General features: G+C 37.9%; 1 protein-coding gene across 1 annotated transcript in view; it reads left to right on the forward strand.

The window, feature by feature from the left end:
- The first annotated feature begins 1051 nt into the window (after positions 1-1051).
- LOC141777723 (choline transporter-like protein 5-A) overlaps positions 1052-12666 on the forward strand; it is a 41963-nt gene continuing 30348 nt past the window's right edge. Inside the window, exon 1 of the mRNA XM_074652240.1 lies at positions 1052-1343. Coding sequence (XP_074508341.1) covers positions 1253-1343 — 91 coding nt within the window. The 5' untranslated portion in view covers positions 1052-1252. The remainder of the gene's footprint in view (positions 1344-12666) is intronic.

Raw genomic sequence — 12666 nt, forward strand, 5'->3', positions numbered from 1 at the left:
TAGCTGTATCATCATGATAAGGCAGGATGATGATGATGATGATGATGATGATGATGATGATGATGATGATGATGATGATGATGATGGTGATGATGATGATGATGATAATGATGATCCATCCATCCAGCTACATGCTATAAATGCCAAAGTAGCTGTTTGCAAACATATAGTGCTGAATGAATCAGTCAATTTGTATAGTTTCACACTTACAAGCCTAGATTTTATAACAGCAATAACATTGTAAGTGGTAAAATTACTGAACATGGGATTGCACATTTATCCTTGTGAGTGTTTCTTACATTAATTAAGGTGATTTAAGCCTTTTAACAGACGTCTCAGTGTCCCACATTAGGAAATAAAGATTTGTCTGAGACAACTTGGCACTAAAAGTAATGACATGTCTACCATTTCTTTTATGAGAATGATATCTGCATTTTAATTTTAGGTTCGATTAGGACACATCCTGGAGATTTCAGATTGGTACTGGGTTTGTATTTAATGTATTGGCTTCATATAGCAATATATTCCACAAGTTAGATGGATAGATAGATAGATAGATAGATAGATAGATAGATAGATGTTCTTTATTGATCCAAAATTGGGAAATTCTTGTGTTACAGCAGCAGGTTATCCAGGCAATGTACAGGAATGGTAAATACACAGTAAATATACATATCAACACTAGTATACACAGTATAAAGAATATATTAGAATGCACTATAAGACCACTACAACTAGCTTAGAAAATATGAACATAGAATAACAATAACATACTCAATAGCAAAGTGTGCAAGTTACAATTTTTGTCAAACAACAATTTTTTTTAAATATATTTAATATAATATAATATTATAATATTATATTTGTATATTATATAATATATAATAATAATATTACATATATCTTATATATCTGATAAAATAATTATATATATATACACATATATATATATATATATATGTGTATATATATATATATATATATGGTGAATTAGCCTAATGTGGGACATGTTTTGTGAGTCTCCACGGTGTGCAGGTGCAGTCCAGTCCAGGAGCAGCAGGCGTGACGTCTCTACAAAAGAGCGCGCGAGCGTATCGAAGGAGGTCTCGAGGAGAGGAGAGGAGAGGAGGAGAGGAGGAGGAGGAGGAGGAGGAGAGGAGCTCTATAAACTACTTCCCCAGCCAGCCAGCCAGCCAGGCATCCAGCTGCTCCTTCATTCCTCCGCTCTTTGTCTGGCGGCAGCACCGCCTCCATGTCGCCTCACCGGTACTCCCCCAACGGCTCCGCCGCCGTGCGGAGCGAGACGGCCGCTCGAGCTGCAGCGGCCGGTCCCTACTACTACGGTGAGTACCGGACCAGGCTGCACCGGGGACGGTTTATCATAAGGGACTTCTACCGCTAGGATAGAACTATTTTAGGCTCTGTCAGTGTCACGATGACCATAAAGTATAGCAACATCATATAGTAGAGCATTATAATTAGTAGTTTAATGAGAATGTTAGCTCATTATAATGAAAAGAGAAAGCAGTAAAGTTGTAGTTGTGTAGAGAGACGGGCTGGTTGGAACATTCTCCAGATCACCTCTGACTGACTAATGAGATTATTATCATTAGAAAGAGTCCTGGCTGGAAGCTGCTCTCTGTCTCTACTACCTTATAGTTCTGCAGACACACTGTGAGCCCATTATAATAAACATAATTTAGTAATGGTTAATTGATAGTTAACTTAAGTTGTTTTAATGTTAACAATCAAAGTAACAATAATTGATAATGTTGACTAATTAATAGAAATGCTATACTGTATGTTATTTTAACAGTTTATTGTTGCACATATTATAAAATTGTATATAAGTATACAATAGTATATAGTATAAATAGTATTTTGATAATGAGTAAAATATTTAAAAACCTTAAATAAATGGTTTATAAGCCATCTATAGCCTAACCCTAATTTGGATGATTATTATAAAGTTTTAACTGATGATTATAATACTTTGTTAAATGGTTAATAAGTACTTTGTAAAGCATCTATAAACATTATTTAGATAGATGGTTAACACTTTGTCACTGGTTAATAATTGGTTTCTGGTCCATCTATCTATGTTTATGTATGTTTTACAAATGATTTCTTAAAAGTTTACAAATCAATTGGTAATCATTAATAAATACTTAATATGGTATATGAAATGTTATAATGTGCTCAAAAATAAACCATTAATAAATACTTTACTAATGTAATCAGAATGTATTTGTTATTGTCTCTTATCAGCTATGATGCAATATATAATTTATAAACTAATTCTATCATATTACACAAACTAATGATAAAATAATGAAATGATAGCATTACTAATAATAAGTAAACATAGTTAATTATCAATTCATTGTTTGTTAACAGTAAAATAACTATGAACTAAGTTTAATTAACTATCAGTTTACCATTTATAAATGATGGTTAGTACAAAGTGTTATTATGTTCCTATTGAAATGTAAGCTATGCACAGCTATGTGTGTAAGTGTGTGTGTGTTTGTGTGTGTGTGTGTGTGTGTGTGTAACTCTTCTCTCACTGGATGCAGTACATTCTCCTTTATTATACTTTCAGTGTAAAGTTTAATTTCTAGCATTTGAAAATAAAAAGAGAAACATTTACTCAAACTGCTTTTTCAGTTACAGAAACTAAACAGTGGACTGATCTCCCTCCAGATATTAAAGTCATGTTAGAAAGGGTCACGTTGTCTCAGCAGGAATCTCTCTAACCTGTCAGAGGCTGCTCTTTACCTCTCCTCTTCTCTCTCCTCTTCTCTCTCCTCTTCTCTCTCCTCTTCTCTCTCCTCTTCCCTCTCCTATTCTCTCTCCTCTTCCCTCTCCTATTCCCTCTCTACTTCCCTCTCCTCTTCTCTCTCCTCCTCCCTCTCCTATTCCTTCTCCTATTCACTCTCCTCTTCCCTCTCTACTTCCCTCTCCTCTTCTCTCCTCCTCCCTCTCCTCTTCCCTCTCCTCTTCCCTCTCCTATTCCCTCTCCTCTTCCCTCTCTACTTCCCTCTCCTCTTCTCTCCTCCTCCCTCTCCTCTTCCCTCTCCTATTCCCTCTCTTCTTCCCTCGCCTATTCTCTCTCCTCTTCCCTCTTCTCTTCTCTTCTCTCTCCTCTTCCCCCACCTATTCTCTCTCCTCTTCTCTCTCCTATTCTCTCTCCTCTTCCCTCTCCTATTCCCTCTCCTCTTCCCTCTCCTATTCCCTCTCTTCTTCCCTCGCCTATTCTCTCTCCTCTTCCCTCTTCTCTTCTCTTCTCTCTCCTCTTCCCCCACCTATTCTCTCTCCTCTTCTCTCTCCTATTCTCTCTCCTCTTCCCTCTCCTATTCCCTCTCCTATTCCCTCTCTTCTTCCCTCGCCTATTCTCTCTCCTCTTCCCTCTCCTGTTCCCTCTCCTCTTCCCTCTCTACTTCCCTCTCCTCTTCTCTCTCCTCCTCCCTCTCCTCTTCCTTCTCCTCTTCTCTCTCCTCCTCCCTCTCCTCTTCCTTCTCCTCTTCTCTCTCCTCCTCGCTCTCCTCTTCCTTCTCCTCTTCTCTCTCCTCTTCCCTCTTCTCTTCCCTCTCCACTTCCCTTTCCTCTTCCCTTTCCTCTTCTCTCTCCTCTTCCCTCTCCTCTTCCAAAATAAGGTCCCATGGTGTTCCACCAGAAGGTGAGGGACTTCGCCTCTCTATAGAGTGCTACAGGAGTAAAACCATTTGAGCACTTCCTGTTCCCCCGTCTGGAAGTCAATGGGTTTTTATTTAAAGATGCCGGTCATGGCAGGCAACTGATCTGTGGTTAACACAAGCTGAAGAGATTTTAATGTTTTGTTTTAAGACATAAAATACATCAATAAATACCCCACTCGTGAATTTTGAAGCATTTATGTGTCCTAAAAAAGGCTGTTGCTAACAAGTGGCTAAATGAGACTACTAAACGTCATCACGCCGACTCCTCCTCCTTTACAGCTTCGTTGTGTTTACTCACGCTCATGCATGCATGCATGGTGTAGTTCGTTTATAGCCTAATGTTAGCTTTTTACTTCTGTTGATTGCATTTACAATACAAAAATTATTAAAGTGGTGTTCATTTGTGAAGATTATCTTGCTGAACAAAACATGTAAGTATCATAAACGTGTGTTTGCCACAGAGCTTTTTTTTTTGCAATAATCCAAAACCCAATGGAACAATCCCATTGGCTTTTGTCGAGGGATCCAGGGCGATGCTAACTTCCTGGTTGGCCTACAAAAATACATCATCCCTTGACTGACATCATTATTCCTATTGTAATGACCGTCTCAGAGGAGGCGATGGTCTTCAGATACGCAGGGTGTGAACATGTATTAAAGGCCTACTGTAGACGGCTAATGACAAGTTTAAAAATAGAAGCAACCACAAAAACAAAGGTGTTGGTGCTTTGTACTGAGCAGACTGTCTATCTTGGTCAGCAGCAGGATAAAGATTAGCTGAGTATTACTGTTCACTAATGCCATCAGCTGACCTCAGGTCTGTTTCTTTCAACACGGATGCCTCTTACTCCTCCTCCTGTCTTGTTGTACATTAACTGTACACTGGTTTATCAAAAGAATTTCAAAAGATGTTGAGTGATAAAGAATAGAATAGATTTGGCCTTATCACTTGTGTGTGTGTGTGTGTGTGTGTGTGTGTGTGTGTAACAGATAAGTAATTTCTAATAAGACCTGGCTAAACTCCACATTTTCACAAACACACTCGCAAGGAAATAGTGAATATAACTTAAGGGTTATATCAGTGAAATAAATTAATTTATAAAGCCGTTTTATTTCACACAGAAAATGATTGGTATTACTAGGGCTGTCAATTAATTAAAATAGTTGATTGTGACTTTGTTCACTTTGTTTCACCTGTTCAAAATGTACCTTAAAGGGAGATTTGTCAAGTATTTATCAACGTGGGAGTGTGCAAATATGCTGCTTTATGCAAATGTACATATATATTTATTATTGGAAATCAATTAACAACACAAAACAATGACAAATATTGTGCAGAAACCCTCACAGGTACTGCGTTTAGCATAACAAAATATGCTTAAATCATTACATGGCAAACTGCAGCCCAACAGGCAACAACAGCTGTCAGTGTGTCAGTGTGCTGACTTGACTATGACTTGCCCCAAACTGCATGTGATGATCATAAAGTGGGCATGTCTGTAAAGGGGAGACTCGTGGGTACCCACAGAACCCATTTACATTCACATATCTTGAGGTCAGAGGTCAAGGGACCCCTTTGAAAATGGCCATGCCAGTTTTTCCTCGCCAAAATTTAGCGCAACTTTGGAGCGTTGTTTAACCTCCTGCAAGCTAGTATGACATGGATGGTACCAATGGATTTATTAGGTTTTCTAGTTTCATATGATAGCAGTATCTTCACTCTAGCTTTAAAACTGAGCCCGCTACAACCTAAAATGAATGTGTGTTAATGCTTTAAAGAAATTAGTGGCGTTGAAACGTATTTGTGTAATGCGTTGTCGCGTTAACTTTGACAGCCCTAGTATTTACGTTTCAGAGGCCCAGCGTTTTGCCTGCCCAATTTTGTTGACTTGTAGATTTTGTTGATTTGGTAACTTTTCCTTGATAGTTGTGTTTCTGCCATTAGTAGGCTAAGTAAGTAGGCTAAGTAGTTAAATGGTTTCTGTTTTTGTTTAATTGTGTTTATTGTTATTATTTCCTACTTTGTTGTGCTGTAGCCTACATAGAAAGTTAATACCGTTAAAAGTTCAGTTATGAATGACATGGATCAAATATTTTTGGCTGTGTTTTAGTTGTTAGATATACATTCATCCTCATAATCATTTTGTAGCTATATTTCATGTAGAGTGCTTGTTAGCAGGAGGAGAACACTCGCATTTCATCTACTTGATGAATTAGATTGGCGGGGCAGGACGGTTCTAAACCACCGGTCGGCTTGGGCTCTTCTGTGTTGAGCTTGCATGTTCTCCCGCTGTCAGTGTAGGGGGTTCTCCGGATTCTCCCTCTTCCTTACATTGCACGGCAGCTGGATTCTCACGAGATCACGCGTGATTTGCAGGATCACATATCGCAGGAAAATCCTTCTTGTCAGACTTTAAGTAATGCGTTTGTGTCCGGCGAGCCAGAGCACAGAGCACAGACCAATTAGAGTCCTGTAAGTGACTGCCCTTTTCAGTAACACTTTATAATAACTATCATTTATAAATGGTAAATTGATAGTTAATTAAACCTTATACCGTTAATAGTTATTTTACTGTTAACAAACAATGAAATTAATGTTTACTATTTATTAGTAATGCTATAATTCCTGTTATTTAAACAGTTTATTGTTGCACACAGTATAACATTTTATATACTATACATACGTATTTGTTAATGATTATGAAATTATTTGTAAATATTTAAGAAATTCGTTGTAAAACATCTCTAATCATTACATCGATAGATAGACCAGATATTTGTAACACTTTGTTAATGGTTAATAATTGGTTTGTAAATTATTTATAAAGGTGCAACTGATGATTATAATACTTTGTAAAATGGTTAATAAATACTTTGTAAAGCCTCTATAAACATTATGTAGATAGATAGTTAATAGTTTGTTAAATGGTTAATAATTGGTTTCTGGTCCATCTATCTATGTAATGTTTATAGATGTTTTACAAACAATCGCTTAAAGGTTTATAAATAATTTGGTATTTATTAACAAATACTTAATATTGTTTATATATCGTATGAGCTATGATACAATATATAATGTATAAACAAATTATTTCATATTACACAAACTAATGATACAATAACTGATAGCATTACTAATAAATAGTAAACATTATTAATTATCATTTCATTGTTTGTTAACAGTGAAATAACTATTAACTAAGTTTGATTAACTATCAATTTACCTTTTATAAATGATGGTTATTATAAAGTGTTACCCCCTTTACCAAACAGTTTCCAATGACGGCTTCTCAGATGGTTCTGTGTAACAAACCATCTGGCGAGTCAGTTTACTGGCTTCCTTCCACAGACCAAAGACATGCAGGTTAATTGGTGACTCTAATACTGCCCCGCAGATGTGAACGGTTGTCTGTTCCAGTGTATCAGCCGTGTTATTGACTGGCGTCCTGTCCAGGGTGTACCCCCAGCCCCCACCACGACCCTCTAATGAAAAGGAGTTAGATAATGGATGGATGGATGGATTGGATGAGATGATATTGTAGCGTGATACAGTATGACATCGATGTCCGTCATAAACCAATTACATGATGCCTGAATTGCATAGCAAGGCCTGTTGGAGACTTAAAGTTAAGTAGGGCGCAGTTACTGATGGATGTGAAGAGGTTAATATTAATGTGTTTGTCATAATGCCATGTGTCAGTTGACCTCAAATTAAAAGCAGCACATGAGTGACAGAGCCACCAGTGATCCACCTGTAAAGACCGCTGATCTATTGATCGTCTTCAACCTTCATCACAGCTGAACATTATTTAACATCAGCGAGTAGGGGTGTAACGATACGTTTTGACAACAATACGATTTCTATGGTTCCGATACGATTCAACAACGATATTTGGCTCATATAGAGCGATACGATACGATACGATACGATACGATGATTTGAAATCTATACAGTAACTTTTTTTTTGGAAAAAATTCAATCAGTGTGACTGTGAAATACATATCTGATACTGGACAGTGCAGGTCAGGATTCCTCAGTTTTTCTTGTAAGGGAATCAGGGATAAATTAATTATGGTTATAAACAAGTTAACAACAATTAATGGTAAATACATACAGATTTTATTACAAAATAATAAAAAGTGCAACTGCAGGATCCGCTGCAAAATGCAAAATTAACAGGAACTACAATTCAATTGTAAATCTTTTTAATGGAATAGGAATTCAAATTCTAGTACATAATGTATACTGTATAGTGTATAAACATACAATTTAATTCAATAGATCGGCTCCTTTGTGACCGATACCTGATCCAGCTATTTGAGTCAGTATCAGTATCATGTCCGATCCGGTGTCGGTATCGTAGCTTCTACATATTAGTATTTACTTATGTTCACAGAAGAAAACGTGTATATGTATCTTTCAGGACCTTTGCCTTGCTCAGAGGCCATCCTTACAATAGTAACACTAACTAGGAACACCCAAATTCAAATTCACATGGTTTTGCACTCCACTATTTTTCCTAGTTTTTTTTTTTGTAATTTTATGACTTCACAATACCGCAAAGTTTGAGTTTTTTCTTGGAATATTACCCCCCTCCCCTACTCCGTAATTTTAATTAAAATGTTCTACCTACAATGGCTCTAATACGCCATCGTAAAAAAAAAAGAGGCTACCATTACCCCATGTTCTAAATGGGAATAAAGGCATTCATGTTTTCCCCCAGGTGAGTTTTAATTTCTTCATGCACTCTGAACACAAGGTACATATATTGTGTGTTAGCAAGTTATGTAAATTAAAACTCACCTGGAAGAAAACATGCTTTTAGTCCTATTTAGAACATGGGGTAGTGGCCTCTTGTGGCCAAAATGAGTATTACAACGACAAAACAATCCTGACAAGAACAAAAAAACTCACCTGGCAAAACTTTTCTCCACCTGTTCTTAAGTTATGAACACAGGAGAAAAAAACTATTTAGATCAGACTTAGAAAATGGATCAGCAGTCTTTTTTCTCACCCCACTCGCCTCTCGGGGGTTTCCGTAACGCTGTGATCCTGAAAAAAAAAAAAAAGTTTGAAGTGAGTTTAAAAAATTGGGGACTAGCTGCTCGCTCCGAGTCATGCAACAGCCCTCCTGCCGCCAGAGACAAGTGGAGACATCTATATATTTAATATTTAAACACTTCTACTCAAACAGTGTCGGAATGAAAATAAACAACACACGGTACACTCCCAATGGGAGCAGCTCTGAGAATATAAGAACATCACAGTGTCTTTGTATTCTGCTTCCCCCTGATGCCTGAATGTAAAAACCCTTCAGATGATTTATCTCAGAGTAAAAAATAAAATATAGAAGAGAGAAATTGTGAGAAGTAAGTGCAGAGGTAAGAGTTGATGTACAAGTAAAGTGAGTGTAAAATGGAGGAAACTAACCGGAGAAGTGACTGCGCTGCTTAAAAGAGTGAAAACTGTTGCGTTTTTAAATGAACCTGTAATTGTGCATTTGGCCGTCAAAACGGACGCAAATCAGCAGGAGACGGATGATTTAGCAAACACTTATATTGCTGAAATTAAGTCGGAGAGACTAGAGTAACGTCATAACTTGAGGGGATAGTTTGAGTGTTTTGATGAGGGGTTGTATGAGGTACTTATCCGTAGTAGGTGTATTACCTACAGTATAGATGACGGTCGGCGTGCCCCCAGCATCGAGAAACAGACGGGAGTACCGACACCGGAGCAAAGCAGTACAGTGCTGTGGACGGGGATGGCAGGAAAACACATCTTAGCCACCTAAAAGAAAGGCTCACCTAAAATCCGTTATATTTAGAATATGTTCACCGCTTTATCTCGCCGTCAGACAACCCTTTCCTTCTCCTTTCCGACAGGGAATTGAAGTGAAAGTGAAACTTATCTGTGCTCTCTCCAAAGCCAGCAGACTCAGATGAAAAAAAAACAGTACAGATCCGTTTCACTTTCAGTTCAGTTCGCCATCGGAAAATATTATAATATAAAGAGGAAGAATAAGTTTTGCTTTTTGAATACAACAAACTAATAATCGATTAATCAAAGCAATAAATAACAGATTATCAAAGTAGTTGTTTGGTTGCAGCCCTAATCCACATGGTTGAATGTACTTATTGTAAATTGTTTTAGATAAATGCGCCAGCTAAATACAAGCTGTGGTCCGGAGAGCTATACAATGAGCTGAAACTCACTATAAGGCTCAGTAAAGCTGAGGAGAGCTGCAGATTCATCTGATAATAATCAATTGGTTCACCACTACAATTCCTACTTTCACACTGTCACATTGCTTTCACATTTCATACATTGTTATTATAGAAAATATTGATTAGAGCCGATTTAAGGTTCAGGGTAGAGCATTGTCTTGGTTAATTGTGTATACAATCGATCCTCCGGTCACATGTCGAAGTGTCCTTGAACAAGACACTTAACTCCAAATATCTCCTGAAGGCTGAGACATCGGTGTGTGAATGAGTAGGTAGATAGGTAGGTACTTTATTAATCCCCGAGGGAACATTTCTGAGTTACAGCAGCAAGGGATAGATCAAGCACACAACAAGCTCGGAGAGCGCAGACCTCCGCCAAGGTGCCTGACTTTAAAAACAGATCACAGCTCACAGCTGGTGGTACCGCGAGGTGGTCGGCTTATTATTAACACGGTGTGTTTCCGTGTAACGTATCGGCGGATGCCTCTCTCATTCAGCAGCCTTGTTATGTCTTTATAACGTTACACTACATTGTCTCTCATATCGTCATCTACCGCTTTGTTCTTTCTCACCGCGGCTGGACAGCAGCTCCCGCCGCACCTCGGAGTCTCGCCACACATCCACAAACGTATCTCCAAGGACAGACCCCGCCTTCTTTAACAGCTTGTCTATTCTACCAGCATCTGTGGCTATAATGCCCCAGCATACAAGAGTATTTAGATTAGATCCTGATAGGCAGGTTGGCACCTTGCATGGCAGCCTTTGCCATGTGTGTGTGAATGGGTGAATGCTGACATGTAGTGTAAAGCGCTATGAGTGGTCGGAAGGCTAGAAAGGCGCTATATAAATGCAAGTCCATTTACCATTTACTTGGTATTTGTCTGATATTATAGTTTGCTCTTGGTTTGTAAAATGTGCCGCTCTGCTGACAGTAGACTTGTCCATGTCTGTGATTGGCCAGATGCTGCAAACCCCGCCCCTTTCATGTGAACGTGCTCGTAGCCAGATTGAGAAACCCTCAGTTGATTTACCAAGTTGATAACCAGCGTCGTAGGACCGCTCAGTGGGATCTCGGATGTGATGGTTAGTGAAGCCAGATAAGGAGAAGATACCCTGGGTGTGTTGAACTGGCTTCATAGTACAGGCCTCAGGGGGAATGATAACAAAAACAAATCATGTTTAAGGGTGTTTCTGCGACTATGGTCACTTTTGACTCTCCCAAATAAAAAAAAATCAACCTCTATGAATTTTGATTTTAACCATCAGAGCATGTAATATATATAAACAGGAACACAAAATGACATGTAGGCTATAGTGGATTTTAATCTGTAACAAGTTTGTTTTTCATCACTTGTTCTTACTAAATGTCTTTACATACATTTTCTTTTTTTTAATTCTATAATATTTCTAAGACATTTAAATTAATTTCCATCAAACTTTGTGCATCATTGTAAATATTTATATAAAAACATTTTCTTTTTTTTAGATATGGGATTTCATGTTTTTTTCTCTACACCCTGAGAAATGTGGACAGTAACCACAGATGTCACACACAAACAATATTAAATATGTTTTTTTTAATGATAGATATTGCAATTTTAATGTCCTTACCAAGGAAATAAAATGTTTTGCTAATATTGCAGAGAAATGGCAGCTAGTAAGGTGTGCTACATTAGCTTTGACTCTTAGCATCTAATAGACGTGAATTCAACAGTAATATTAAGTTATTTTTTAAATGCAGTTCAAGCTGTATGGTGTAAGGACACACAATAAATACTTGAGAAGAAAAGTTGATCTTCACCTTGTTTTTCTGGATCTTGAGGGTCACCCATGTGGGCGGCCCAACCTGCTGACTTCTGTTTCCATGGAAACTAGAGCTGTTTGGCTCTGAATAAAACGTTTACTATGGCATTTATTCAGTGTCCCGGTAAGGACTCAGAAGTTTGGGACATGAAAAAAATCAATTTTGTAAATAAATAAATAATTTGAATATGGTGTAAAGTTTGAAATGATGTCATATTTATAATTGAATTATTTTCAGTCTGCTCTCTTCCTTCAAGCATAAGCAGATGGCCTCCGTGTGTCTGTGGGGTCTCACTGTGAAATCAGATCTGAAGGAAGCTGAACTGACGCACAAACACATGCACACAGTAGTAATGCGCTGCCCCTGGGTCTCCACAGTGTGTGAGAGAGATCTGAATTCCAGATTTCAGAGATTTCTCTCTGTATACGTTACATAACTGATCTGCCACTGGAGACAGAAGGCTGTAAGCACAATGTGTCTGTCTGTACAGTGTGTGTGTGTGTGTGTGTGTGTGTGTGTGTATTGAAAAAGGTGATAGAAAGGGAAAGAGCAGACAGCTACACACAGTTCAGCTTTCTGATTATTCTGCCGATGAGTCATGGAGTCGTATGAGTTCAACTCGAGAGTTTCCAGTTTGATCCATTGTGTCTCATAGAACGGACGCTACATTACAACCACTCTTTGCACAAACCTGAAGATTACATGTATTCATTGCAGTTATTCAACATTTGAGTCCGAACTACAAATGTTTTACTGTAAGTACAAGAGGAATAAAAAAAAAAATCTATTTCAGTTTTAGGTGCAAAGCAAAGTGTAAATTCACCATGTGAGAGCTCAGTGGGAGGAGGTCTATAAATAGCACAACTGAATGATGAAAATAGTGACTTTAAAACTGAAAAATAACTAGGGGCTGTCAGTGGATTAAAATATTTATTTGCT

The sequence above is a fragment of the Sebastes fasciatus genome, chromosome 11, assembly GCF_043250625.1.
Source record: "Sebastes fasciatus isolate fSebFas1 chromosome 11, fSebFas1.pri, whole genome shotgun sequence".
NCBI lineage: Eukaryota > Metazoa > Chordata > Actinopteri > Perciformes > Sebastidae > Sebastes > Sebastes fasciatus.